The sequence below is a fragment of the Festucalex cinctus genome, unplaced genomic scaffold (genome assembly GCF_051991245.1).
Source record: "Festucalex cinctus isolate MCC-2025b unplaced genomic scaffold, RoL_Fcin_1.0 HiC_scaffold_22, whole genome shotgun sequence".
In the NCBI taxonomy this organism is placed as follows: domain Eukaryota; kingdom Metazoa; phylum Chordata; class Actinopteri; order Syngnathiformes; family Syngnathidae; genus Festucalex; species Festucalex cinctus.
Window position 1 is genome coordinate 1,328,252 of NW_027520269.1, and position 24,537 is coordinate 1,352,788.

General features: G+C 43.1%; 2 protein-coding genes across 3 annotated transcripts in view; both read left to right on the forward strand.

Annotated features, from left to right (window-relative positions):
* LOC144011015 (uncharacterized) overlaps window positions 1-10,404 on the forward strand; it is a 29,071-nt gene extending 18,667 nt beyond the window's left edge. The window contains exon 5 of the mRNA XM_077511552.1: window positions 10,001-10,404. Coding sequence (XP_077367678.1) covers window positions 10,001-10,404 — 404 coding nt within the window. The remainder of the gene's footprint in view (window positions 1-10,000) is intronic.
* Window positions 10,405-16,503: 6,099 nt separating this feature from the next.
* LOC144011014 (uncharacterized) lies at window positions 16,504-20,411 on the forward strand. Of its 2 annotated transcripts, none has more exons than XM_077511551.1 (7): window positions 16,504-17,584; window positions 18,257-19,161; window positions 19,248-19,358; window positions 19,444-19,608; window positions 19,692-19,775; window positions 19,920-20,081; window positions 20,162-20,411. In XM_077511551.1, the coding sequence occupies exons 3-7, from the start codon at window positions 19,248-19,250 to the stop codon at window positions 20,375-20,377; spliced, it is 738 nt and encodes a 245-aa protein (XP_077367677.1). In that variant the 5' UTR covers window positions 16,504-17,584; window positions 18,257-19,161; the 3' UTR covers window positions 20,378-20,411. The 2 variants fall into 2 exon arrangements, with proteins under 2 accessions (XP_077367677.1, XP_077367676.1); XM_077511550.1 differs by having other exon boundaries at window positions 16,504-17,428; window positions 17,500-19,161.
* The last annotated feature ends 4,126 nt before the right edge of the window (window positions 20,412-24,537 follow it).

The following is a 24,537-nucleotide window of genomic DNA, read 5'->3' on the forward strand; positions in this document are numbered from 1 at the left end:
TGTGTATCCTTTTCTTATGTTCATATTCACAGGTGAATATGGGGGCGGCTGTAGAAAAGGTTGTTAAAAGCCTGATGCTGGCTCCTTTAAGGGGGTGGGGCTTAGAGCTCCGGTTGGCATCATAGGAAGTAAGAGGGAACACAGTAGTGAGACGGAGATACGAGACACGGTAACAAGCGAAGACTTGGGCAAATTATTACCGTTAAGTTTAAGTTAAGTTCAGCCTCAGTTGACAGTTTATCCTGCTTCTATGTTGTGCGTGAGACAAGTAAGTTCATAACACCAAAGAACGCTTTTTATTTGTTGTATGAGTATTCGTTTTCTGCTAATCATTAGCATGCCTTATGAGCATATTTAATGGAGAGTTAACATTGTGGATTTATTTTGTATTTAGTTAGATAGTGCTCATCTCCCTATGTTGTGTTGTGATACTTAGATATTGATCTATTATTATTATCTGTTTGTAGAACCACACACGTGAAGCATCAAGTACTGTACTGTGGAGTTAACCTGATTAAATATCAGCAAAACAAACCCAAGACTCTTTATTGGAGTTCTAACCGGACTCACAACAGCGATTTGAATATCCTACCAGCCCACAACTAAGCACTATCTTTTAAACAGCATATCCATTCAGGCACGCACGGGGAGAGCCTTCACTAGGGATGGGAGGAAAATTTCAAACAGGATGCTTCAGGACAAAGATGAACTGGAGAAGCTCATCCAAAATGAGAATGCAATGCGCTTCATGCAGCCATTGAGAGGCACACCAGCCTTTTGGAAGAGTGCCCTTAGGGACCTCCAAGCAATGACCAGGCAGTTGGGCAAGCCCACATTCTTTCTTACCTTTTCTGCTGCGGAAATGAGATGGCCAGAAGTATATTGACGTCGTCAAAGTGCAGTAAGGTGAACAAGGGGAATTCCAATCTTGACTGGAATGCCAAATGCGATGTTCTTCGCAGCAGTCCAGTCACTGTGATGCGGCTTTTTGAAAAAAGGATGGACGCTCTGATGGCATTCATCCTGTTTCCCGCACAAACCACTGGTCCAGTAGAAGAATACTTCTAACATGTAGAATTTCAAGCCAGAGGAAATCTGCATGCTCACAATGTGGTCTGGATTAAGCCTGGTCATTGCTTGGAGGTCCCTAATGGCCACGGCGCGGCTTGACCTTGATACCTGTGACTATCACATCGTTGATACGAAGATTTTGTTCCAAATCATCCACTTTTTGTTCCGAGGCAACAATGCGTCGATCTTTTTCCTGTGTCTCTATCTTCAATTGCTGTATTTCCTGAAGAAGTGGCTCAATGCTCTTCTTCATTTCAAGTAATTCGGCAACCATTACACTGAGTTTTTCAAGAGATTTTATCTCCTCATTCTCGTCAGCTCTTTAAGAACTTTACAATCTGTGCTACAGGTGACTGGGAGCCAGTGTAAATCCTTAAGTACTGGAGTAATGTGTTCTGATCTCTTTGTTTTGGTCAGATCTCGAGCTGCAGCATTCTGAATGAGCTGCAATTGTCTCATATTCTTTTGAGAGAGTCCAGTCAGAAGACCGTTACAGTAATCGAGTCTGCTAGACATAAAAGCATGGATAAGTTTCTCTTGGTCTGCTTGACGCATGCAGTCCTTCAGTCTGGATATGTTTTTCAGCTGATAAAAGGCTGTTTTAGTGATTAATTTAATATGAGTGCTGAAGGTCAGGTCTGAGTCTATTAGTACCCTAAGATTTCGAACTTGGTCTTTAGTTTCTAAAGACAGTGACTCAAGCTGTTTTTTTAACAGCAATCCTCTTTTCTTTATTGCTGAAAACAATGAGCTCCGATTTGTTTTTGTTTAGTTGAATGAAATTTTGGATCATCCAGTTGTTAATTTGCTCTAGAGAATGACACAATACGTTAATAGAACTGCTGTCATTTGGGGACATTGATAGATATTGTTGTGTGTCATCTGCACAACTATGATAGTCAACATCGGCGTTCTGAAGCATTTGACCCAAAGGTAACATATACAGACTGAACAATAGGGGTCCAAGCACTGACCCTTGAGGGACCCCACATGTCATCGCCTTTCGGTTAGATACAAAGTTTCCAATGGTCACAAAGTAGTTCCTTTCCTCCAAATACGACCTGAACCATTTAAGGACTGTTCCATCTAACCCCACCCAAGTTTCCAGCCTGTCTAACAGTATATTGTGATAAATCGTGTCAAATGCTGCACTGAGGTCCAACAAGACGAGCACCGATACCCAGACACGGCGCTCCGCATACGCTTATCACGCACTGCGCGTAGAGTACCAACTGCTTAAGGGGGCACCAAAAAACAAATAAAGCCCGTAAAAATAATCATATTAGTTATTATGATATCAGTGTCTAATATTTAAAATAAAAGCTTGTAAAGCATGTTAATAAATACAAAAAATAACGTAGCATTATTTACTCGACGAGCGGTATCTCTGGTCTACGTTGGTGCCCCCCCTCCCCTAGTAGTTTGTTCCTATTAGGGAAAGGGGGAGGGCTGCGAGATGCACTTTTGCTCCAACGGAGCAAACTACTAGGGAAAGGGGGAGGGGTGCACTTTTTCTCCTACGGAGCAAACTACTAGGGAAAGGGGGAGGGGGGCGGGGTGCACTTTATGCTTCAATTGCAAATTTGGCAGAAATTTATTCTTGGATATCTGGACATGTCATCACAAAGGCATCAAGAATTGGGGGCGGAAAAGAGGAAAAGAAAAAAACAATGAGATGATGCTCGCGCGTCACTTGCAGGTATGCCAATTTGTTTATTTTGTAGCAACTTCGTTTACATGACCACAGTTACCAAAAAAAAAAAAAAAAAAACACTCCAAACCGCCGCAGTGGAATGGTTGTGACCAGCACGTTCATTATACGGTATGTTAAATGGAATGTGACGAGAAAATATTTTCATATGGAACGGCCAAGAGCGGCATGTACTGGTGAAAGTGTAATTTGAAAATAATAATCATAATCATCTTAAGGCTAAGTAGATTTCCTCATTTCATATTCATAGTTTTAACATTATGTCCAGAATTTTTACATAGTGCCCTATCAGTCCTTCTCTAAAAAGGTAGATTATTAAAATTTTCATGTACCTGTGTTTTAAATATAGGCCTGCACAATACCATAATCCTAATCAATTTAGAAAATATTTGTACCATGGTTGGTTCAAAACCATATTTCATTGTAGAATCCCTGAATATTGTCTTGTATTTCTGAATACAGGATCAATGCTTCAATATGTTCAAGGAGCATTTCATACCCTAACATAAATGCGGAAATTGCACAAAAGCTGTCATATGATGACCTGATAGCCGATTTTGCAGCCCAGAAATGGAGACATGTGCCTCTGTAGGGCCGCCTCTACTAACTTGCTTGCACTTTTTTTATTTCTAGATGTTCATTTGTTAATACTAGTGGCATTGAGTTTTATTATAATTAGCTTTATTTATTTGAGTATTTGGTGCCATTGTTAGTTTTAGAAAGACTTATTATTTATCACTTATTTTTGTGAACATTTTTAAAATTTCAATATTGACACTTACAAGTAGGGCTGGGTATCTATTCAGATTTCTAGAATCGATTTAATTCGATTCACAAGGGCCCGATTCAATTCATGATTCACAACGATTTTCGATTCAGTTGAGGAATTCATGCAGCACATATTTTAGACAGTCAAAAGTACCAATGCTGCAAAGAGTAGAAACTTCTTGCTCTAATTTAATGCATTAGTAAGAATATGAATATTTACATTAGGAATTGAGTCCATTGCAGTTACATTAATCTGTTTCATTTAATATGACCTGATAAAAACAATAAATAATAATTTAAATAAATTACAACCACAGCACAGGCTGTGTAAATAAATTGACAAAAATGGGGGGGTCGATATATTGATACATGGTTTTATGTATCGATATTGGGATATGAAAAGTTGTATCGATATGATAGAGATATATCGATATTTCAAACCCAGCCCTACTTACAAGTTATTTTGTTTAATAAAGCAAAATTGACAAATACTCAGATCAGTTCATTTCTACCAGGGGAGGGGTGATGGGGTGTGCGGACGGAATGTTTTTTTTTTTTTTTTGGCACCACAAAACATTTATGCTTAGGGCACCAAAATGGCTGCCGATACCTTCCCTGCTTCACTGCTCAATCTTATATCATTCAGTACTTTAATCAGAGCTGTTTCTGTACTGTGATGAGGTCGGAAACCTGACTGGAATTAATCCAAAAGTCCGTTTAAGTTCAAGAAATTGCTGAGTTGATTAAAAACCACTTCTTCAACTATTTTAGTTACGTAGGGAAGGTTTGCGATTGGGCTATAATTTACTAGAAGGGAGACAGCCAGTGTTCTCTTTTTTAGTATGGGCTTGACAGCGGCTACTTTCAAAGATTTAGGAAGCTCACCTGATTGAAGTGAGCAATTATTTATTTGCTGTAAATCGATCTGAACAGATTTCACAATGGTTTTGAAAAAGCCAGATGGTATTGAGTCAAGACAGCTCGTGGTAGGTTTCAATTGCTGAACCAAGTCTACTACAGTATTTTGATCCACTGAGTCAAATTCTGTCATGGTAATTAAATTATTCTTAGGTGATTTTAGTGCTTTCGTTATTTATTAACGAAATAACCGTTCTGTACCTCTCTCAAATGTAATTTTGCCATTTACTTTGAAAAGAAATATCCATTCTGTACCTCTCTCGCATGTAATTTTGCAGTTTACGTTGAAAATAAATATCCGTTCTGTACCTCTCTCGCATGTAATTTTGCCATTTACGTTGAACAAAAATATCCGTTCTGTACCTCCCTTGCACATACTTTTTATGCCTACTTTGAAAACAAAGATCATTTCAGTATTTCTCTCAACAGTATGTTTTCACCAATATCTTGTGCTTTTTCTGAAAAGCAAGGTTGTGGTGGTAGTTGTCGTTCATATGTAGCGCCTTTAAATGGTACTCAACACCCAAAGCTAGTGACACTTACATTCATCTAGGTTTGAAGAGTACCCTTTAGTTATCCATATGACTCACAAGAAGAGTCAATGGAGTGTTGAACAGCATGAATTTATTGCCTAAACAAACCCAAGAGGCAACAGCAAATAAAGAAAGGAAACTTAACGTGAGCTCACTCTATAAACAAAACAACAAAAAATAGAATAATTAAATGTGTCCCTTAATTGAATGTGTATATATAGGTGAAAATTGTTCTGACTGTTCTACTACCCAGGTAGTTTTTGTGTTTCTTATCTGACTTAGACTTAGACTTGACTTTATTGATCCCTTTGGGATGGCTCCCTCTGGGAAATTTACATGTCCAGCAACATTGAGAACAGATAATAAAATAGAAAATAATTCAATCAATCAATAAATAAGGTTATTACACCAGAAATTGAATTAAAATGATAATAATAAAAATAAAATAATAAATAAAAATTCAATCAATCAATAAATAAGCTTATTACCCCAGATATTGAATTAATAATAATAATAATAATAATAATAATAATAATAATAATAATAATAATAATAATAAAAAAAAAAATCAATCATTCAATAAATAAGGTTATTACACCGGAGACTGAATTAAATAATTTAAAGTATAGTAAAGTGCCATATTTGTGAAGTGAAGTGCATACTACGCCCTCTTCCCCCCCAGTGAGGAGTTGTAGAGTACAATGGCACGGTCTCTGCCACTGTCACCATTGAGTCTAGCTTCATGCTGACCACAGAGCTGGCCTGTCTGATAAGCGTGTCCAGTCTGTGAAAGTCCTTCTTGGATATGCTGCCCCCCGCCCCCCAGCACACCATGGCGTAAAAGAGTACACTGGCAACCACAGACTGGTAAAACATCTTCAAAAGTTTGCTGCAGATGTTGAAAGAACGCAGTCTCCTGAGGAAGTACATCCTGCTTTGTGTCTTCCTGTACAGGTGACTGGTGTGTGTTGTCCAGTCCAGTTTATTGTCCAACCACAGCCCTTCAAGATATTTGTAACTGTCCACCACCTCCACCTCAGCTCCCTCGAGCAGGACTGGTTGTGGTCCTGGTCTGGACTTCCTAAAGTCAATGACCAGCTCCTTCTTTTTCGAGGTATTGAGCTGTAGGCGGTTGGTGTGGCACCATGCAGCAAAGTCTCTGACCAGTCTCCGATACTCCTCCTCTCTGTCACCCTGGATGCACCCAACGATTGGCTGTATCATCGGCGTACTTCTGGACATGACACAACTCCAAGTTGTAGCAGAAGTCCGAGGTGTACAGGGTGAGGAGAACAGGAGACAGCACTGTGCCCTGAGGGGCTCCTATGTTACTGACCACTGTGCCAGATGTGATGTCCTTCAGCCCGACATACTGTGGTCTGCAAGTGAGGTAATCGAAGATCCAGTTTACCAGGTGGGGGTCCACTCCCATCCTGCCTAATTTGTCCCGAAGCAGAGAGGGCTGGATGGTGTTAAAGGCACTGGAGAAGTCCAAAAAGAGGATCCTTACTGTGCCACATCCCTTATCCAGATGAGAGTGAATTCGATGGAGCATGTAGAGGATGGCATCCTCCATGGCCACACCCGGCTGGTACGCAAACTGCACTGCACCTGAGGTCTGAGGAGGCTGAGGAAGGTCAATATGATGAAGAAATTTGAAGATTGACATCCTCAAAGAAGATTCCACTGTTGGCCACACGACGGTCTTGTCCTCCTGTCCTGTCCACTGTCTTTATCCTGGGTTCTGCTCGCCACTGAACCACTCACAGTTCAGAATCCAATTTCAGTCCAGAAGAAAAACCAATCTACACACAGTGTAGAAAATATATATATATAATCAGTATCAATCTATGTTCGTTGCATATTCTCAAATTAAATGTATTCCATTACTCAAAGTACTTTCATCATGTACATAATCTGTATTATATCAATTGAATTGAATAACTTTCAATCAATAATGCTTTTAAATCAATACATTTTCCCTCATTAAATTAACACCTTTTAGCCACATAAGTGTTTCATATGGCTTAAAAGAATTAGCAATAACAGTTTAGCTTAACTAGTTTCACAATTAGCATTCACAATGCACCTATAGTTAGTAGTACATGAAATGTATGTGCTGATGTTAGCTAATCGCAATTAGCACCTCTTTTTGCTCATTTTACAACGTAAAAAAATTATACAGCATGTCAAAATGATATTCAACACTTCTTTAACTGTGATTAGTTTTAAGCAATTTCCTTAGTAAGACATAGTTTGACAGAAAAATACCTCAAGATATCACATTAGCATTGAGGCTTAGTCTCTTAGCAAGCAGAGGCCTTGGCTCAACATGGGGATTCGTTTGGTAGGAACAGCTTCTTGCACCAATATACACAAAGATTTCAATTTCCTACAAGCAAGCAACAAATTAGCTCCTAATACCATTGTGTTATATGGTTTTCCCATTATATTTCATATGGGAATGTTGCTTTGGTTTCTCACGATATTCACCAGAAGAGTGTCAGTTAGAAAATGACTGTTGTATGCCAATGGCTTTAACCATGCATTATAGATAGGCACCACCTGGTGGCAAATTGTGGCAATATAGTTAAACGACATACACAGGTTTAGTAACCATATTTTTTATGTTGGTTATACTTATATAGCTTCTGTTTTTCCTTAAAAGCAGTATCACTGTGATGTGTTACACATTCGGATTTGATCTTTTTGTTTAAATTTTTCCATTGTAGAATCAAATATAGTTGACAGTTGTTGGCACTTACGAATACATTGGCGTTTTCTGTACAATAGTTTTGCTCGCTGCTTTTTGGTTCATTTGGAAAATCCTTTAACATCGTGCAGTTTGAACCTGTGCTGGTGCATTATTAGAGCAGAATAAAAGCAATACGCAAGAAATATGGAAAATACTAAATGATGTAATTAAAAACAGATCTAAAAAACAAATTATCCAGAATACTTTATAAAAGACAAAGATATTGTAATTGATAAAATTTCAGACATAGCCAATAACTTCAACGAATATTTAGTTAATGTGGGTAGTAATAATATTAAAAAGTGTCTTGTTTGCTGATGATACAACTCTCTTCCTTTCTGGAGACAACTTGAAGCAGCATCTGACTACTGTGGAGTATGAATTAAATACAATAAAAAATTGGTTTTACATGAACAAATTATCATTAAATTTAAATAAAACCAAGTTCATAGTTTTTGGCACTAGACAAATCACTCATCAAGTCAAAATTATGGTGAATTTAATTGAAATAGAAAGGGTGTGTGAAAATAAATTCCTTGGAGTAGTTGTTGATAAATTATGTTGGAAGCCACACAGAAAATGTTAAAAGGAAAATGTCAAAAATCATAGGGATACTCTACAAAACCAAGGAGGTCCTGAACATGAATTCACTATATACATTATATAATACATTATTAAAATACTTGACCTATTGTGTGGAAATTTGGGGAAATGCATATAAAACAAATACCGACCCTGTTTTTAAATTGCAAAAAAGAACCATAAGAATTATTTGATCAAAATATACATAATCAACACATCCACTATTTACTAAATTAAATACAATTAAATTTTATGACTTGGTTGAGTTTAAAATAGCACAAATAATGTACAAGGTATACAACAATCTACTCTGCCACAGTACTCAAAAGTTGTTTGAAATTAGACACAGACCTTATGAGATAAGGGGTAAAAGTGTGTACAAAAAAAACAAAACAAGAACAAATATTAAGCAAAGGTGTGTCTCCGTTAAAGGAGTTAATTTGTGGAATAACTTGGGAACTGACCTGAAAAGATGTAATTCACTTGTTGAATTTAAAAAAATGTTTAAAAGCAAAGTTCAATATTATTATTTAAATCACACATGAGTTAGGAAAATTGTAGAAATTATTTATTTATTTACTTTTCTTTGATGTATGAGTGTAATGAGATTTGTATACATGAGTATGTTGATGTATTATTATTGTGTATTTCTATTAATTTGATTTACATATGCTATAAGAGTATGATTATATATTTTCTTTTATTAAAATGTAATCTATTGTATCAAATATGAAATAAGTGATAGGATATGAAGAATAAGGGGTAGGACTGGATAAGTTTTCAATTTCTTCCTACTCCCTTGAATATATAAATTAACATTTATTGTATGTTTCTTTTATTTTACTTTTAACTTTCTGTATTTGTTTATGTGTTTATATATATACATATATATATATATATATATATATATATATATATATATATATATATATATATATATATATATATATATATATATATATATATATATATACATGTTCAATAAACTTATACCAGATGAGGTCAATTTGTCCCTGCACTTTTTAACAAGTTGTTGTCCTATCAGTTAGCCACCTATCATATGTAAATGCAGCCACTACACAGCCATTATGCTGGAATGTGCCCCAGTGTCACACACACCAATATTCAACTGATGCTAAGGCCAAATGGACCCAGATGTCCCTTTGTTTCTTGTTGAGAACAGGCAAAGTTGAGAATTTGGCCGAGTAACTAGAATGAACCAGATGTATTCTTGCAGTCAAACTACAAGAAATATCAAATTTTCCAGACAATAAAATAAGTTTGTCATTAATTCCTGCTAACTTGTTTGTTGAAAATAAGACATATCTTACTGTTTTATTTCATAAACACATGTTGAATTTGAGTAGTTAATTTTTTATTTTTTTTTGTGGGGGGGGAATACCACCGACCGACGGAGCCGTCCACATTGTCGCAAATATATATATATATATATTTGTTTGTTTTTTATAGCTTTGACACATGCATTTTTGCATCAACCAATATTTGTGGTCAACCCAACTGTCTTGGCCAACTTTCATTCCCAGCCGTACTAAAATGGCTCTTTGGTGGCTGATACCTGATCTAGCATGTACATAATTATAAACCAATGTTACATAGATTATTGTTTTCACTAATTGCTGATATCTCTTCCCGCTTCCAAAGGCAATAGCCAATACTGTGCATTCCTCCTGTTGAAAGCTCTGAAGACGGCTGGTCGTGAGATGTTGCTGCAACAGCGAGCCACTCGTGCAGAGCGAAGCCCCAGATCCAGGGAAGCCCCATGCCACCTGAAGAGCCTCACTGTGTCCTTTGAGCATTATGTAGTTGGTCCCAACATGGCCGACATAAAAAACTGCCACGGCCACTGCGCCCTCCCGATTACTGTAAACACTGTAAACCATGCTCTGTGGCTCAACTCACACATAGAGAGTGGAAATGTCCACGAGCGGTCGCCGTGCTGTGTGCCACTTGAATACGATTCCCTGGAAATGGTGGGCTTTAATGAGAAAGGCACATTTCTCAAATCCTACCCAGATGCCATAGCAAAGAAGTGTGGTTGTCGATAAAGCTAAGGCTAACATGTACGTAGTGGTGTGCGAGGGTTGACTCTTTATTTACATGTACGTGTTCACAAAGCTTTCATGACACTGCTGGTTGGGTGCATATAGGAGCTATCCAACAAATATAATTATAGTGCACACTACTAGGGCTGGGTATTGCCAACAACCTCACAATATGATATGTATCACGATACAGAGGTCACAATACAACACGTAACACAATACATATGTATCCTAATACATGATCTTCAAAGTGATGCATACCCCAATATTTTATATTAATTTAGTGTTAGGATGAGGAACAGGAATTCTCCTCGGCAAGCAGAGTAGAGAAGTGCAGTCTTTCTTCCAGCACTCATGTCGTTTTCTGGAACCGAGGTGGTCGGTCCCATACCCCTCAATTAGTTCACCTTTGTTATTCTAATAATGATATATTCGCCCTAGTTTTATACACACATATATATGTATATATATATATATATATATATATATATATATATATATATATATATATATATATATATATATATATATATATTAGGGTTGTTTAAAAATCGATTCGGCGATATATCGCGATACTACATCACGCGATTCTCGAATCGATTCAATAATCGGCAGAATCGATTTTTTTAAATTTTTTTTATTTTTTTTTTAGGATTCACACCTTGAGCATGGAATAATGTTATATGAACGGAACATTAAGCCTTAATATTTTATTTTAATGCTGTTCAAACATGAAACAGATTACAACCTCTATAAGACTGAAATTTCAGATAAATAAATAATACATTTTCATATAAATCTTACACTCTACAAGCTTACTGATTAGTATTTTCTAATTTTGAATGAAAAAAAATCACAACAATCAACTTATAAATTCGTATCGGGATTAATCGGTAATCGAATCGAATCGTGACCTGTGAATCGTGATACGAATCGAATCGTCAGGTACTAGGCAATTCACACCCCTAATACATATATATATATATATATATATATATATATATATATATATATATATATATATATATATATATATATATATTTATACATACACACACACACACACACACACACATATATATTGTTGAATTGAGTAGATTGAGTAGGGTCAGATGAAACGCCATATCATGTAAAATGAGATAACAAATTAATGGGCTAGACTCAATTCTTAGTTAGAGACCAATAGGTGTCTATAGGATTGATAAATATTCTTTGGCCTCTGGGTGTAGTTCCTCAAAGTAACCACCAGATGCCGCCAAACCTGTACAACTAAGCCACCCACTCAGCATTGCCCGGACATTCCATATAAGATACAAATTGAGTGTAAATAAATGATATCCTGAATTAAGTAATAATACACAACACAATCTATATTCGACAATTGTTAACCTGATTTTTGGATCAATGTTTGTAGCACATTGAAAGCCAACTATGAAGTTTTGCTGTCTTTTCTTTTTTTTTTTCTTTTCTTTTATTTATAAGTGATACTGTCTTTTATCGCTGATAATATTGCTGTAACTGCATTGAAAAGATTAACTGTATGAATTGTTTCTCAACATGACATACAAGATGTGCAACAGAGATTAGAATTAACCTGTTAAGTTCAAGCTGAGAGAATTTGGGATTTAACATGTCATGTATATATATGTTATTCATGTTTGCTTAATTAATATATATATGATTTTATTGATTTTAACGTTCATCATTTGTCGAATAGAGCTGAAGACCTTGACATATTTTCATGTATGACTCATCATGCAACGCTGTGTATCCATGACACATTTGTAAGGAATGTATGACCTCATGACTCATCTTCATGGCTCGTCTGTGGAAGATTACTGGAAATGAGTCCCAGCGAGTGCGCTTTGATATGAGAAGGTGCGCGGAGAGACATTCACCGGAAGGAGTCAGTGGTGTGACCCAAGAGTATAAAAAGCCGTCACCAACTCCGAGCGACGCCCTTTTCACCCTGCGATGTATCTGGACAGAGTGTATGTTCGAAGATGGAATATAACTGCCTGCCTGGACTTTGGATTTTTACGAAGGACTGGGATTAAGCCGTGGTTGGACCCTTTCTTCATTAATTGGTAATGTACAATTCTTTTAACAATAATGATGTATAAAAGGAGGATATGAATGACTAATCGCGTGTTAGGGTGGGGGCCATTTAATACACTCTCATATCCTTAAAATTGTTTTTAGCCAAAACATCTTATTGTCAATCAGGTCTTAAGCTTTTCCGAGGAATGATCAATCTTGTGAAGCTTATTGTAAAAGGCTATACTATTCCTAATCTCCTGTTTTATTTTATTTTATTTTATTTTATTTTATTTTATTTTATTTTATTTTATTTTATTTTATTTTATTTTATTTTATTTTATTTTTATTTTTATTTGATTGATTTAAAGTTTTATTATTAAATGTGATTTTACGATTTATATTGGTTGTCTTATTATCGTCAATAAAATTATTTAAAAGACAAGGTTCGTATTAATCATTCTACTATCTTGTCTCATATTGTTTTGATTTTATTATATTTATTTTCGGACGTTTTAATAAGTCCGAGGTCGTTCTATAAGACCTCATTTGTTTATGATTTTATTTTATTTATTTGAGGTCGTTCTATAAGACCTTTTCATTTGCTTATGATTTTATTTTTATAAGTTGGTCGTTTTATAAGACCTTTTCATTTGTTTATGATTTTATTTTTATATTTTGGTCGTTTTATAAGACCTTTTTATTTGTTTATGATTTTATTTTTATTTTTGGTCGTTCTATAAGACCTTCACATTTGTTTATGATTTTATTTTTATTTTTGGTCGTTCTATAAGACCTTTACATTTGTTTATGATTTTATTTTTATTCGTTGGTCGTTTTATAAGACCTTAATGTTTGTTTATGATTTTATTTGGGACGTTTGATGAGCCCTCATTATTTTTTTGATTTTATTTTATTTATTCCGGACATTTTATAAGTCCACCTCATTATTTTTTCCAAGACGGACAACAGTAACGGACGTTGGAGGAAGGTAAGTGCATTTGAATAACCTCTAACCAATGCTTCCATCTGTATTAATATAAGTCAAATACTCCAGCTTGATATGTAACAAATCCGTATGATTCTAACAAGGATTATTAAATTACTAGGTCAATAACAAATGCAAACAACTTAGAAAAGTGGAGCTGCCAATTTAAGTGAGGTGTTCAGATTATCCTTCCTGGGCTCTGTGTGTGTGGTTACTCACTCAGGATTGATAGGTGTATGAAAACGGATTGGCCTCATGATAAGAAGACAGTGAACAAACCTAGGTGAATCCACTTTGATATATCGGCTTATTTAATTCCCGTCTCCTCACGCTGACGCCTTAGAGCTGGTGAGGAAAAAGGGGAATTTCTAACCCTTTAATTGGAGAGTCGATCAGGACATATTTCCCGATTTAAGTCCTGCGGGTAAGCGGAAGTTGACATGTGGCGCCCATAACGTGGGGCTTTGATTGACTCATTTTTGTCAAAATCGGGATCGATCGAGGCCCAAAACCGGAACCCGAGTAAGTGCGGCTCTGAGCGGAGGGCACAGTGCTTGGAGCTGATAGCGAACTCGCTGATAAATTGTCATGTCATACGACCCTGAGCTAACACAAAATAGTCTCTTTGATGAATAGTGTTTCATGGAAAAGAGCTTCTTTAATTGTGAAAATCTAGTGTGATTTTTGAGTTGAAGTTGATTGTACTATTTTGTGTTAAAGAAACGGTGACTGGCTTCCCCAGGAGACTTGCACTCTAAAAGAGGTTGAGTGTGAGAAAGGCCATTCAAAGTGAATGGGCTTTAACAGCGACCTGCTGCTCTGGTCAGCTGTGAAGGTACTGATAGTGTACTTGGCAGAGCGCGCTGCGCCGCGCTTTCCTGAGGGAGGGGCTGAGTCAAGGGGTGGTTCAGGCCAGTCCACAAAAAGAAGGAGGGCTTGAACAGTTAGAGTTAATGTTGAGAGGCTGCTCGGAGAGAGGCAGTCTCTTCTAGGCTTGTGATGTTAAACTATGGTTTGCGCTATTTAGGCTTTCCATATTGGGTGCGGTTGCCCATTTTATTGGTTTGTTATCTCAGGTATCCATTTGTAGCAAAACTACCATACTCTTTGCTTAGTTATTGCGGGGTGCCTGAAGATATTTATAGTCCCTTTTCTTGGATAGAGGACTCAGTGTCAGAGGCTGACGCTGCAAACTTAACCCTGATTTCCTGTCTCTTGCCTTTTCTCCTGGAGTTTTTGGAAAAATTTTAAGTTTTCGGTTCCCGACAGGAGTGTCCATTGGCACAAGAAGAAAGTCGTCGAGAACCAAGGAGGAAAGGTAGGTGTTTCCACTAGACTAATGTTCTAGTGGAAGCAGCCTTTTTTCGGTTCCTGACAGGAGTGTCCATTGGCACAAGAAGAAAGTTGTCGCGAACCAAGGAGAAAAGGTAGGGGTTTCCACTAGACTAATGTTCTAGTGGAAGCAGCCTTTTTCGGTTCCTGACAGGAGTGTCCATTGGCACAAGAAGAAAGTTGTCGAGAACCAAGGAGAAAAGGTAGGGATTTCCACTAGACTAATGTTCTAGTGGAAGCAGCCTTTTTCGGTTCCTGACAGGAGTGTCCATTGGCACAAGAAGAAGGTAGTCGAGAAACCAAGGAGAGAAGGTAGGTGGGGGTTAGGGTTAGGGTTAGGGTTAGGCGCCGGGCTGACCCCGACGCCCCGAAGTCGGAAATGACGTCGGTTTCGCGGAAGCCTTATGAATGGCGGTCTATGGGAAGCTGGAATTCGACTTGGAAGTTAGCCACTGTGCTAACGCGCGCTCCATTGACTTTGAATGGCGGGGGCATAACTCCCGCGCGCCAGTTGGAACCGGGTTTGGAACGAGGTCGCGATTCCGGGTTCCGGTGAAAATGTCGGCTAATCGAAACGGGAAAAATCGCCGCGGATAGTGCGAAATTCGTAGGTGCCAGCGACGCGTTTCGTTTGAAAAGGTTTTTTGTTTAAGTATTTTTTAAGGGCCGTTTTAAAAACGCGGGTGCGGTTCGGGCGAGCGGACACCAGGTGTCGCGTGTGAGCCCGGTCGAATTCCAGGAATCGCGCACGGGTCGTATTCCGTGAACCGCGCCGGTCGGTGTCCGGGAATTGTACTTGTCGTGTTCCGTGAACCGTGCGCGTCGGTTTTCGGGAACGGCGGGGTCGTATTCCGTGAATCGTACGCGTCGCATTCCGGGAACTGTACGGGTCGTAATTCCGTGAATTGTACCGGTCGGGGTCCGGGAATTGTACTGGTCGAATACCGGGAATTGCGCTGGTCGTGTTCCGTGAACTGTACGCGTCGGATTCCAGGAACTGTACGGGTCGTATTCCATGAATTGTACTGGTCGTATTCCATGAATTGTACTGGTCGTATTCCATGAATTGTACTGGTTGAATACCAGGAATTGTACTGGTCGGATTCCAGGAACTGTACGGGTCGTATTCCATGAATTGTACTGGTCGGGGTCCGGGAATTGTACTGGTCGAATACCAGGAATTGTACTGGTTGAATACCAGGAATTGTACTGGTCGTGTTCCGTGAACTGTACTGGTCGTATTCCGTGAACTGTACGCGTCGGATTCCGGGAACTGTACGCGTCGGATTCCGGGAACTGTACGGGTCCGATTCCATGAATCGTACGTGTCGGAGCCCGGGAATTGTACTGGTCGTATTCCATGAACTGTACGTGTCGGATTCCGGGAACTGTACGCGTCGGAATCCGGGAACTGTACGGGTCGGATTCCATGAATCGTACGTGTCGGAGCCCGGGAATTGTACTGGTCGTATTCCATGAACTGTACGTGTTGGATTCCAGGAATTGTACTGGTCGGGGTCCGGGAATCGTACTGGTTGAATACCAGGAATTGTACTGGTCGTGTTCCATGAACTGTACGCGTCGGATTCCAGTAACTGTACGGGTCGTATTCCAGGAACTCTACGGGTCGGATTCCATGAATCGTACGTGTCGGAGCCCGGGAATTGTACTGGTCGTATTCCATGAACTGTACGTGTCGGATTCCAGGAATTGTACTGGTCGGGGTCCGGGAATCGTACTGGTTGAATACCAGGAATTGTACTGGTCGTGTTCCATGAACTGTACGCGTCGGATTCCAGGAACTGTACGCGTCGGATTCCAGGAACTGTACGCGTCGGATTCCAGGAACTGTACGCGTCGGATTCCAGGAACTGTACGTGTCGGATTCCAGGAATTGTACTGGTCGGGGTTGAATACCAGGAATTGTACTGGTCGTGTTCCATGAACTGTACGGGTCGGATTCCATGAATCGTACGGGTCGTGTTCCATGAATTGTACTGTGTTGAAATTGTGGAATTATATGTAGGCAACCTGGAAATTGACGTGACCGTCTATTGGTCAACAGCTGATTGCAGTGATTGGTTTTTGGTCAGATATGGCCCTTCCCACTAGTAATTTTTGAGCCAATCGACGTTTGGTTTGCCCATGGTGAAATTGTGGAATTATATGTAGGCAACCTGGAAATTGACGGGACGTGTTCCATGAATTGTACTGCGTTGAAATTGTGGAATTATATGTAGGCAACCTGGAAATTGACGGGTTGTGTTCCATGAATTGTACTGCGTTGAAATTGTGGAATTATATGTAGGCAACCTGGAAATTGACGTGACCATCTATTGGTCAACAGCTGATTGCAGTGATTGTTTTTTGGTCAGATATGGCCCTTCCCACTGGTAATTTTTGAGCCAATAGACGTTTGGTTTGCCCATGGTGAAATTGTGGAATTATATGTATAAAACCTGGAAATTGACTTGGATGGGTTTTTTTTTTTTTATGGCGGGCGTTACCGTTACACCCCCTTCGCAGTGATTGGTCAATGGCCAGTTGCAAGGCTGGGCTGAGTCTATAAAAGCAGTCGCTGTCAGTGCCGCCTTCAGAAGTCAAGCGAGCAAGCGCAAAAAAGGATGGGTCAATATCTGGAAAGTCCTCCTCCTGATTATGACCAGCAAGGTATGATATTTTTGAATGGCTTTCTTTGCATGTGCACTTGCAAAAAAAAAAATCATGGGGTCTCTGGACAGATGAGACAACTCCACGATGGATCCCGAGCATTGTGCTCACTACACTGGATCCCCAAATGAACATGGCAATGGAAACAAGTCAAGGGTAAGTTGGCGATGTCTACATCCAGGATGGCAACCTAAATTCCTTAAAGATGACGTGTAATTCCTTAAAGATGACATGCAATTCCTTAAAAATGACACGCAATTCCTTAAAAATGACACGCAATTCCTTAAAGATGACGTGTAAAATTCCTTAAAGATGACGTGCAATTCCTTAAAAATGGCGCGCAATTCCTTAAAAATGGCGCGCAATTCCTTAAAGGTGACATGTAATTCCTTAAAGATGACATGTAATTCCCGGAAAGATGCGTTCATATTTGTAAACACTACTCAGTGAATTGCGTTTAGTGTTTTTTTATTTTTTTTTTCTATCTAGATTCACTTGGCCATGTTATGAGAGCGGATGGGCGCTTACAGAGCAAATGTGCCTCATCTCCATATTTATTATGTGCATCTTTGGAGTGATGTACCTCATCGTAATACTCATACTTTTCCACTACAAAATCGTAAAATAAAGTCTGTTTGTTCAAGAAAGCTTTTCTGAGTCACGCAGTTTTTGCTTTCACCACAAGGTGTCGCTTGACTGGCTAATTGTTAGCGTTTGTGTGTGGGGAGGAGGTGCCTTTGGCCAATCGGAAGGTGATTGGCTGCAGTACCGTGACATCACCAACACCGGACTATTTAAGCCTGCGTTTGTCCAACCCCCATTCATTAGCATCGAAGTGTGAGGGCAAGCACAAGAAAGCGCCGCTGCAGGTTCCAAGGATGAGTGAGGTGAGTTCCTGGAAATGTGCGTCGCCTTTGGGGAAAAGAGTCCGGTTTCAGGAATTCAAATCTCAAGCGAGTTCCCGCTCCAAGAATTCATCCACAACCAAGGTACAGTTCTAGAAAATCTACCGATAGCCGATAGCTTTTCCCTGGCCTCCGAGGCGGGCCCCTTGCGTGTTTGAGGCCCCGCGAAGCGTGGCGGCTGCTTCGTTGCCCCGTCCGTGCCCGGTTCCTGGAATTGGACCCCCAACCAAAGTCCAGTTCCTGGAATTGGACCCCCAACCAAAGTCCAGTTCCTGGAATTGGACCCCCAACCAAAGTCCAGTTCCTGGAATTGGACCCCCAACCAAAGTCCAGTTCCCGGAACTGTGCGGAGCGGGACCCAAGCGTAGCTAGCCCCCGTGAGGCCCCGCGCAGCGGGGCCAGGACACCGGCCTCGCCTATGCCCGGTTCCTGGAATTGGACCCCCAAACCCAGTCCAGTTCCTGGAATTTGACCCCAAACCAAGGTCCAGTTCCAGGAATTCTACGGAGCACTCACTCCAGCCCCCAGTAAGTTCTGTGTCGCTATTGTGGAAGACATGACCCACACCCATGTATTATACATTGTTTTTTTATTGTTGTATAGGTGAACGTGAATTGCAATGAGGAGGAGCTCCCGGAAGAACCTTTCGAGCCTTTGACACAGGAGGTTTCTGTGCCATTAACACAGGCCTCCCCGCTGAGAACTACCAAAGATGTGAACAGGTCTGAGCAGAATGTGGGGGCTGGATGGCAACTTTCAAGGGAGCCCGGGGACCTCGTCTCTACTCCCCAGTCCAGGAAAAAAACTGTACACATTGGAGTAATTGAGGTGATATCCAGGAAGTCCCATGTCACTATTGTGGAAGTTTTCCTCCCATTGCCATGTCTTCCAAATTGGATTTTGTCGTTGTATAGATGTACCTGACTGAAAGCGAAGATGAGATGGACGTCATGGAACAAATCATCTTCCCCTTAACACAGGAAGCCTCCCTGCCCTTAACGCAGACGGTCTCCTCCCTGCACTTGGTGAGTAGAATTCCTGGAAGTGGTCCAATCAAATGCAACACTGCTTCATGCCACCAAAATATGACTGTTTCCTTTCTGGTGACAGACACAGACGGGCTCACCTGGGGGAAAGAAGAAGGAAAGGAAGAGTAAAGACGGCAGCAAAAAGTTGAACACATCTGACAAAACAGTGGGAGACGGACAGCAAGTTTCAAGGGAAGCTTCTCCCCAGTTGATGGAAATGGAGAATGTACACCTGAGGGAAGCTGAGGTGAAATCCAGGAAGTCCCATGTCTCCTGTTGTTAAAGTTGTGACCCATAGCTATGTCTTCTATTTTCCTTTTTGTACTATAGCCTGACTTCAGTGACTGGGAAGATGAGGAAAAGATTTTGGAACGTGCCTTGTTCGGAGAAAAACATGTCCAGCGCTTGAACTTTGTGAGTAGAATTCCTGGAAGTAATTCTGTCATTGTAATACACCGACATGTAATATTTCTTAACCCCCGGGGGGGGGTTAGGGTTAGGGTTAACCTTAACCCTAACCTTAACCCTAACCCAAAATATAACATACTGTGTCCTTAGGATCTCAAGTCCCGCAAGAAGAAGAAGAAGATGAAGGAGAAGCTCAAGTTAAAGAAAAAGGACAAAGTCCATCCAAAAGGGAACGAAACACAGCAAAAGAGATCTCCCGAACCAAATTCAGTGCCAACAACCCTTCCAGAAAAAATCAGTCTTTATAATAATGTAAGTAGACTTGGGCTGCGGAGGGTGACTCTAATGTGGAAATCCTAAAATTAAACCTTTGTCATTTTTATGTCTTTCAGGGTCAACGAAGAAAACTCGCACTCACACCACAATTTTATTCCATGGTCAAAACTCTCTTCGAAAGAGAGATCCAGGAAAAGTTGGTCCTGAAAAAAAGGATACGGGAGATCGTGGCTGAACAACCAGCATTTCGACAGCTATGCCATGAGCTGGAACTATCTATTGAGAACATTAGAAACCAAATCCGAATGATGATCAAAAGATGTGAAAATTAAAGTCAATTTGGAATGTTGGAGTTCTGGTGGGTCTTCTTCCAGGTTTTTTACATTGTATGTTTTAAGACAATGCTGCATGCCTCTCACAATGTGTCAGGGTCGGTGGTTCCATTTTCCGCTTAAGTCCATTTCGAGGAATCCAAACCCAACCAAGGTCGAGTTCCAGGATTCTTACCGATCGGCGAAGCGGGCCCCAAACACGTCGAGAACACCGGCATGGTGAGTCCCGGGCTGGGTGGTTCCGTTCCTGGCCTGAGTCCATTTTCAGGAATTGAGCCCCAACCAGTTCCAGGTCCAGTTCCAGGAATCCAACCCCAACCAACCAAGATCCAGTTCCAGGATTCCGACCGATGGGCTAAACCTGAGAGCACCGGCCTGGTGGGTGGTTCCGATTCCGTCCCCCGCTTAAGTCCATTTCCAGGAATCCAACCCCCATCCAAGGTCCAATTCCAGGATTCCTACCGATCGGCTAACCTGCCCCGCGAAGTCCACTTCCAGGAATCCAACCCCAAACAAGGTCCAGTTCCAGGATTCCTACCGATCGGCTAACCTGACCCCCAAGCCCATTTCCAGGAATCCAACCCCAACCAACCGAGGTTCATTTCCAGGATTCCTACCGATCGGCTAACCTGCCCCGCTAGGTCGAATTCCAGGAATTCAACCTCAACCGAGGTCAACTTCCTGGAATCCTACCGATGGGCTAAACCTGACCCCCGAAGTCCATTTCCAGGAATGCTACCGATGGGCTAAACCTGCCCCGCGAAGCCGGGCCGAGAGCACCGGGCCCGGGGTGGGTGGTTCCGATTCCGTCCCCCGCTTAAGTCCATTTCCAGGAATACAACCGTAAAAAAACCGAGGTTCATTTCCAGGATTCCTACCGATCGGTTAACCTGCCAGGTAGGTCGAATTCCAGGAATTCAACCTGGAGGACCGAGGTCAACTTCCATGAAAGCTACCGATGGGCTAAACCTGACCTCCGAAGTCGATTTCCAGGAATGCTACCGATGGGCTAAACCTGCCCCGCGAAGCCGGGCCGAGAGCACCGGCCCGGGGGGGTGGTTCGAAGTCGATTTCCAGGAATGCTACCGATGGGCTAAACCTGCCCCGCGAAGCCGGGCCGAGAGCACCGGCCCGGGGTGGGTGGTTCCGATTCCGTCCCCCGCTTAAGTCAATTTCCAGGAAAACAACCGCAAAAAAAACGAGGTTCATTTCCAGGATTCCTACCGATCGGTTAACCTGCCAGGTAGGTCGAATTCCAGGAATTCAACCTGGAGGACCGAGGTCAACTTCCATGAAAGCTACCGATGGGCTAAACCTGACCTCCGAAGTCGATTTCCAGGAATGCTACCGATGGGCTAAACCTGCCCCGCGAAGCCGGGCCGAGAGCACCGGCCCGGGGGGGGTGGTTTGAAGTCGATTTCCAGGAATGCTACCGATGGGCTAAACCTGCCCCGCGAAGCCGGGCCGAGAGCACCGGCCCGGGGGGGTGGTTCGAAGTCGATTTCCAGGAATGCTACCGATGGGCTAAACCTGCCCCGCGAAGCCGGGCCGAGAGCACCGGCCCGGGGTGGGTGGTTCCGATTCCGTCCCCGGCTTGAGTCGATTTCCAGGAATTCAACCCCGAACCAACCGAGGTTCATTTCCAGGATTTCTACCGATGGGCTAACCTAACCCCCGAAGTCGATTTCCAGGAAAACAACCGCAAAAAAACCGAGGTTCATTTCCAGGATTCCTACCGATCGGTTAACCTGCCAGGTAGGTCGAATTCCAGGAATTCAACCTGGAGGACCGAGGTCAACTTCCATGAAAGCTACCGATGGGCTAAACCTGACCTCCGAAGTCGATTTCCAGGAATGCTACCGATGGGCTAAACCTGCCCCGCGAAGCCGGGCCGAGAGCACCGGCCCGGGGGGGTGGTTCGAAGTCGATTTCCAGGAATGCTACCGATGGGCTAAACCTGCCCCGCGAAGCCGGGCCGAGAGCACCGGCCCGGGGGGGTGGTTCGAAGTCGATTTCCAGGAATGCTACCGATGGGCTAAACCTGCCCCGCGAAGCCGGGCCGAGAGCACCGGCCCGGGGGGGTGGTTCGAAGTCGATTTCCAGGAATGCTACCGATGGGCTAAACCTGCCCCGCGAAGCCGGGCCGAGAGCACCGGCCCGGGGTGGGTGGTTCCGATTCCGTCCCCGGCTTGAGTCGATTTCCAGGAATTCAACCCCGAACCAACCGAGGTTCATTTCCAGGATTTCTACCGATGGGCTAACCTAACCCCCGAAGTCGATTTCCAGGAATTTAACCCCAACCACCACCCAAGGTCCAGTTCCAGGATTCCTACCGATGGGCTAAACCTGCTCTGCGAAGCCGGGCCGAGAGCACCGGCCCGGGGTGGGTGGTTCCGATTCCGTCCCTGGCTTGAGTCGATTTCCAGGAATTCGACCCCAACCATCCAAGGTCCAGTTCCAGGATTCCTACCGATGGGCTAAACCTGCTCCGCGAAGCCGGGCCGAGAGCACCGGCCCGGGGTGGGTGGTTCCGATTCCGTCCCCGGCTTGAGTCGATTTCCAGGAATTCAACCCCGAACAACCGGGGTTCATTTCCAGGATTCCTACCGATCGGTTAACCTGCCCGCTAGGTCGAATTCCAGGAATTCAACCTGGAGGACCGAGGTCGAATTCCAGGAATGCGACCGATGGGCTAAACCTGACCCCCGAAGTCCAATTCCAGGAATTCAACCTGGACCGAGGTCGATTTCCAGGAATTCGACACATCCAAGGTCGATTTCCAGGATTTCGACCGATGGGCTAAACCTGGCCCGCGAAGCGGGCCCCAAGCGCACCGAGGCCCCGCGAAGCGGGGCCGAGAACACCGCCATGGTAGCACCCGGGGAGGGAGGTTCCGTTTCCGGCTTGAGTCGATTTCCAGGAATTCGACACATCCAGGGTCGATTTCCAGGATTTCAACCGATGGGCTAAACCCGGCCCGCGAAGCGGGCCCCAAGCGCACCGAGGCCCCGCGAAGCGGGGCCGAGAACACCGCCATGGTAGCACCCGGGGAGGGAGGTTCCGTTTCCGGCTTGAGTCGATTTCCAGGAATTCGACACATCCAGGGTCGATTTCCAGGATTTCGACCGATGGGCTAAACCCGGCCCGCGAAGCGGGCCCCAAGCGCACCGAGGCCCCGCGAAGCGGGGCCGAGAACACCGGCATGGTACGTCCCGGGTTTCCTGGGTCCATCCCCCGCTAGGTCCAATTCCAGGAATTCGACCTGGACCGAGGTCCATTTCCAGGATTTCGACCGATGGGCTAAACCCGGCCCGCGAAGCGGGCCCCATGCGCACCGAGGCCCCGCGAAGCGGGGCCGAGAACACCGGCATGGTACGTCCCGGGTTTCCTGGGTCCATCCCCCGCTAGGTCCAATTCCAGGAATTCGACCTGGACCGAGGTCCATTTCCAGGATTTCGACCGATGGGCTAAACCTGGCCCGCGCAGCGGGCCCCAAGCGCACCGAGGCCCCGCGAAGCGGGGCCGAGAACACCGGCATGGTACGTCCCGGGTTTCCTGGGTCCATCCCCCGCTAGGTCCAATTCCAGGAATTCGACCTGGACCGAGGTCCATTTCCAGGATATCGACCGATGGGCTAAACCTGGCCCGCGCAGCGGGCCCCAAGCGCACCGAGGCCCCGCGAAGCGGGGCCGAGTACCGCCATGGTGCCACCCGGGGAGGGAGGTTCGGTTCCCGGCTTGAGTCGATTTCCAGGAATTCGACCCCATCCAAGGTCCATTTCCAGGATTTCGACCGATGGGCTAAACCCGGCCCGCGCAGCGGGCCCCAAGCGCACCGAGGCCCCGCGAAGCGGGGCCGAGTACCGCCATGGTAGCACCCGGGGAGGGAGGTTCGGTTCCCGGCTTGAGTCGATTTCCAGGAATTCGACCCCATTCAAGGTCCATTTCCAGGATTTCGACCGATGGGCTAAACCTGGCCCGCGCAGCGGGCCCCAAGCACACCGAGGCCCCGAGAAGCGGGGCCGAGAACACCGCCATGGTAGCACCCGGGGAGGGAGGTTCGGTTCCCGGCTTGAGTCGATTTCCAGGAATTCGACCCCATCCAAGGTCGATTTCCAGGATTTCGACCGAAGGGCTAAACCTGGCCCGCGCAGCGGGCCC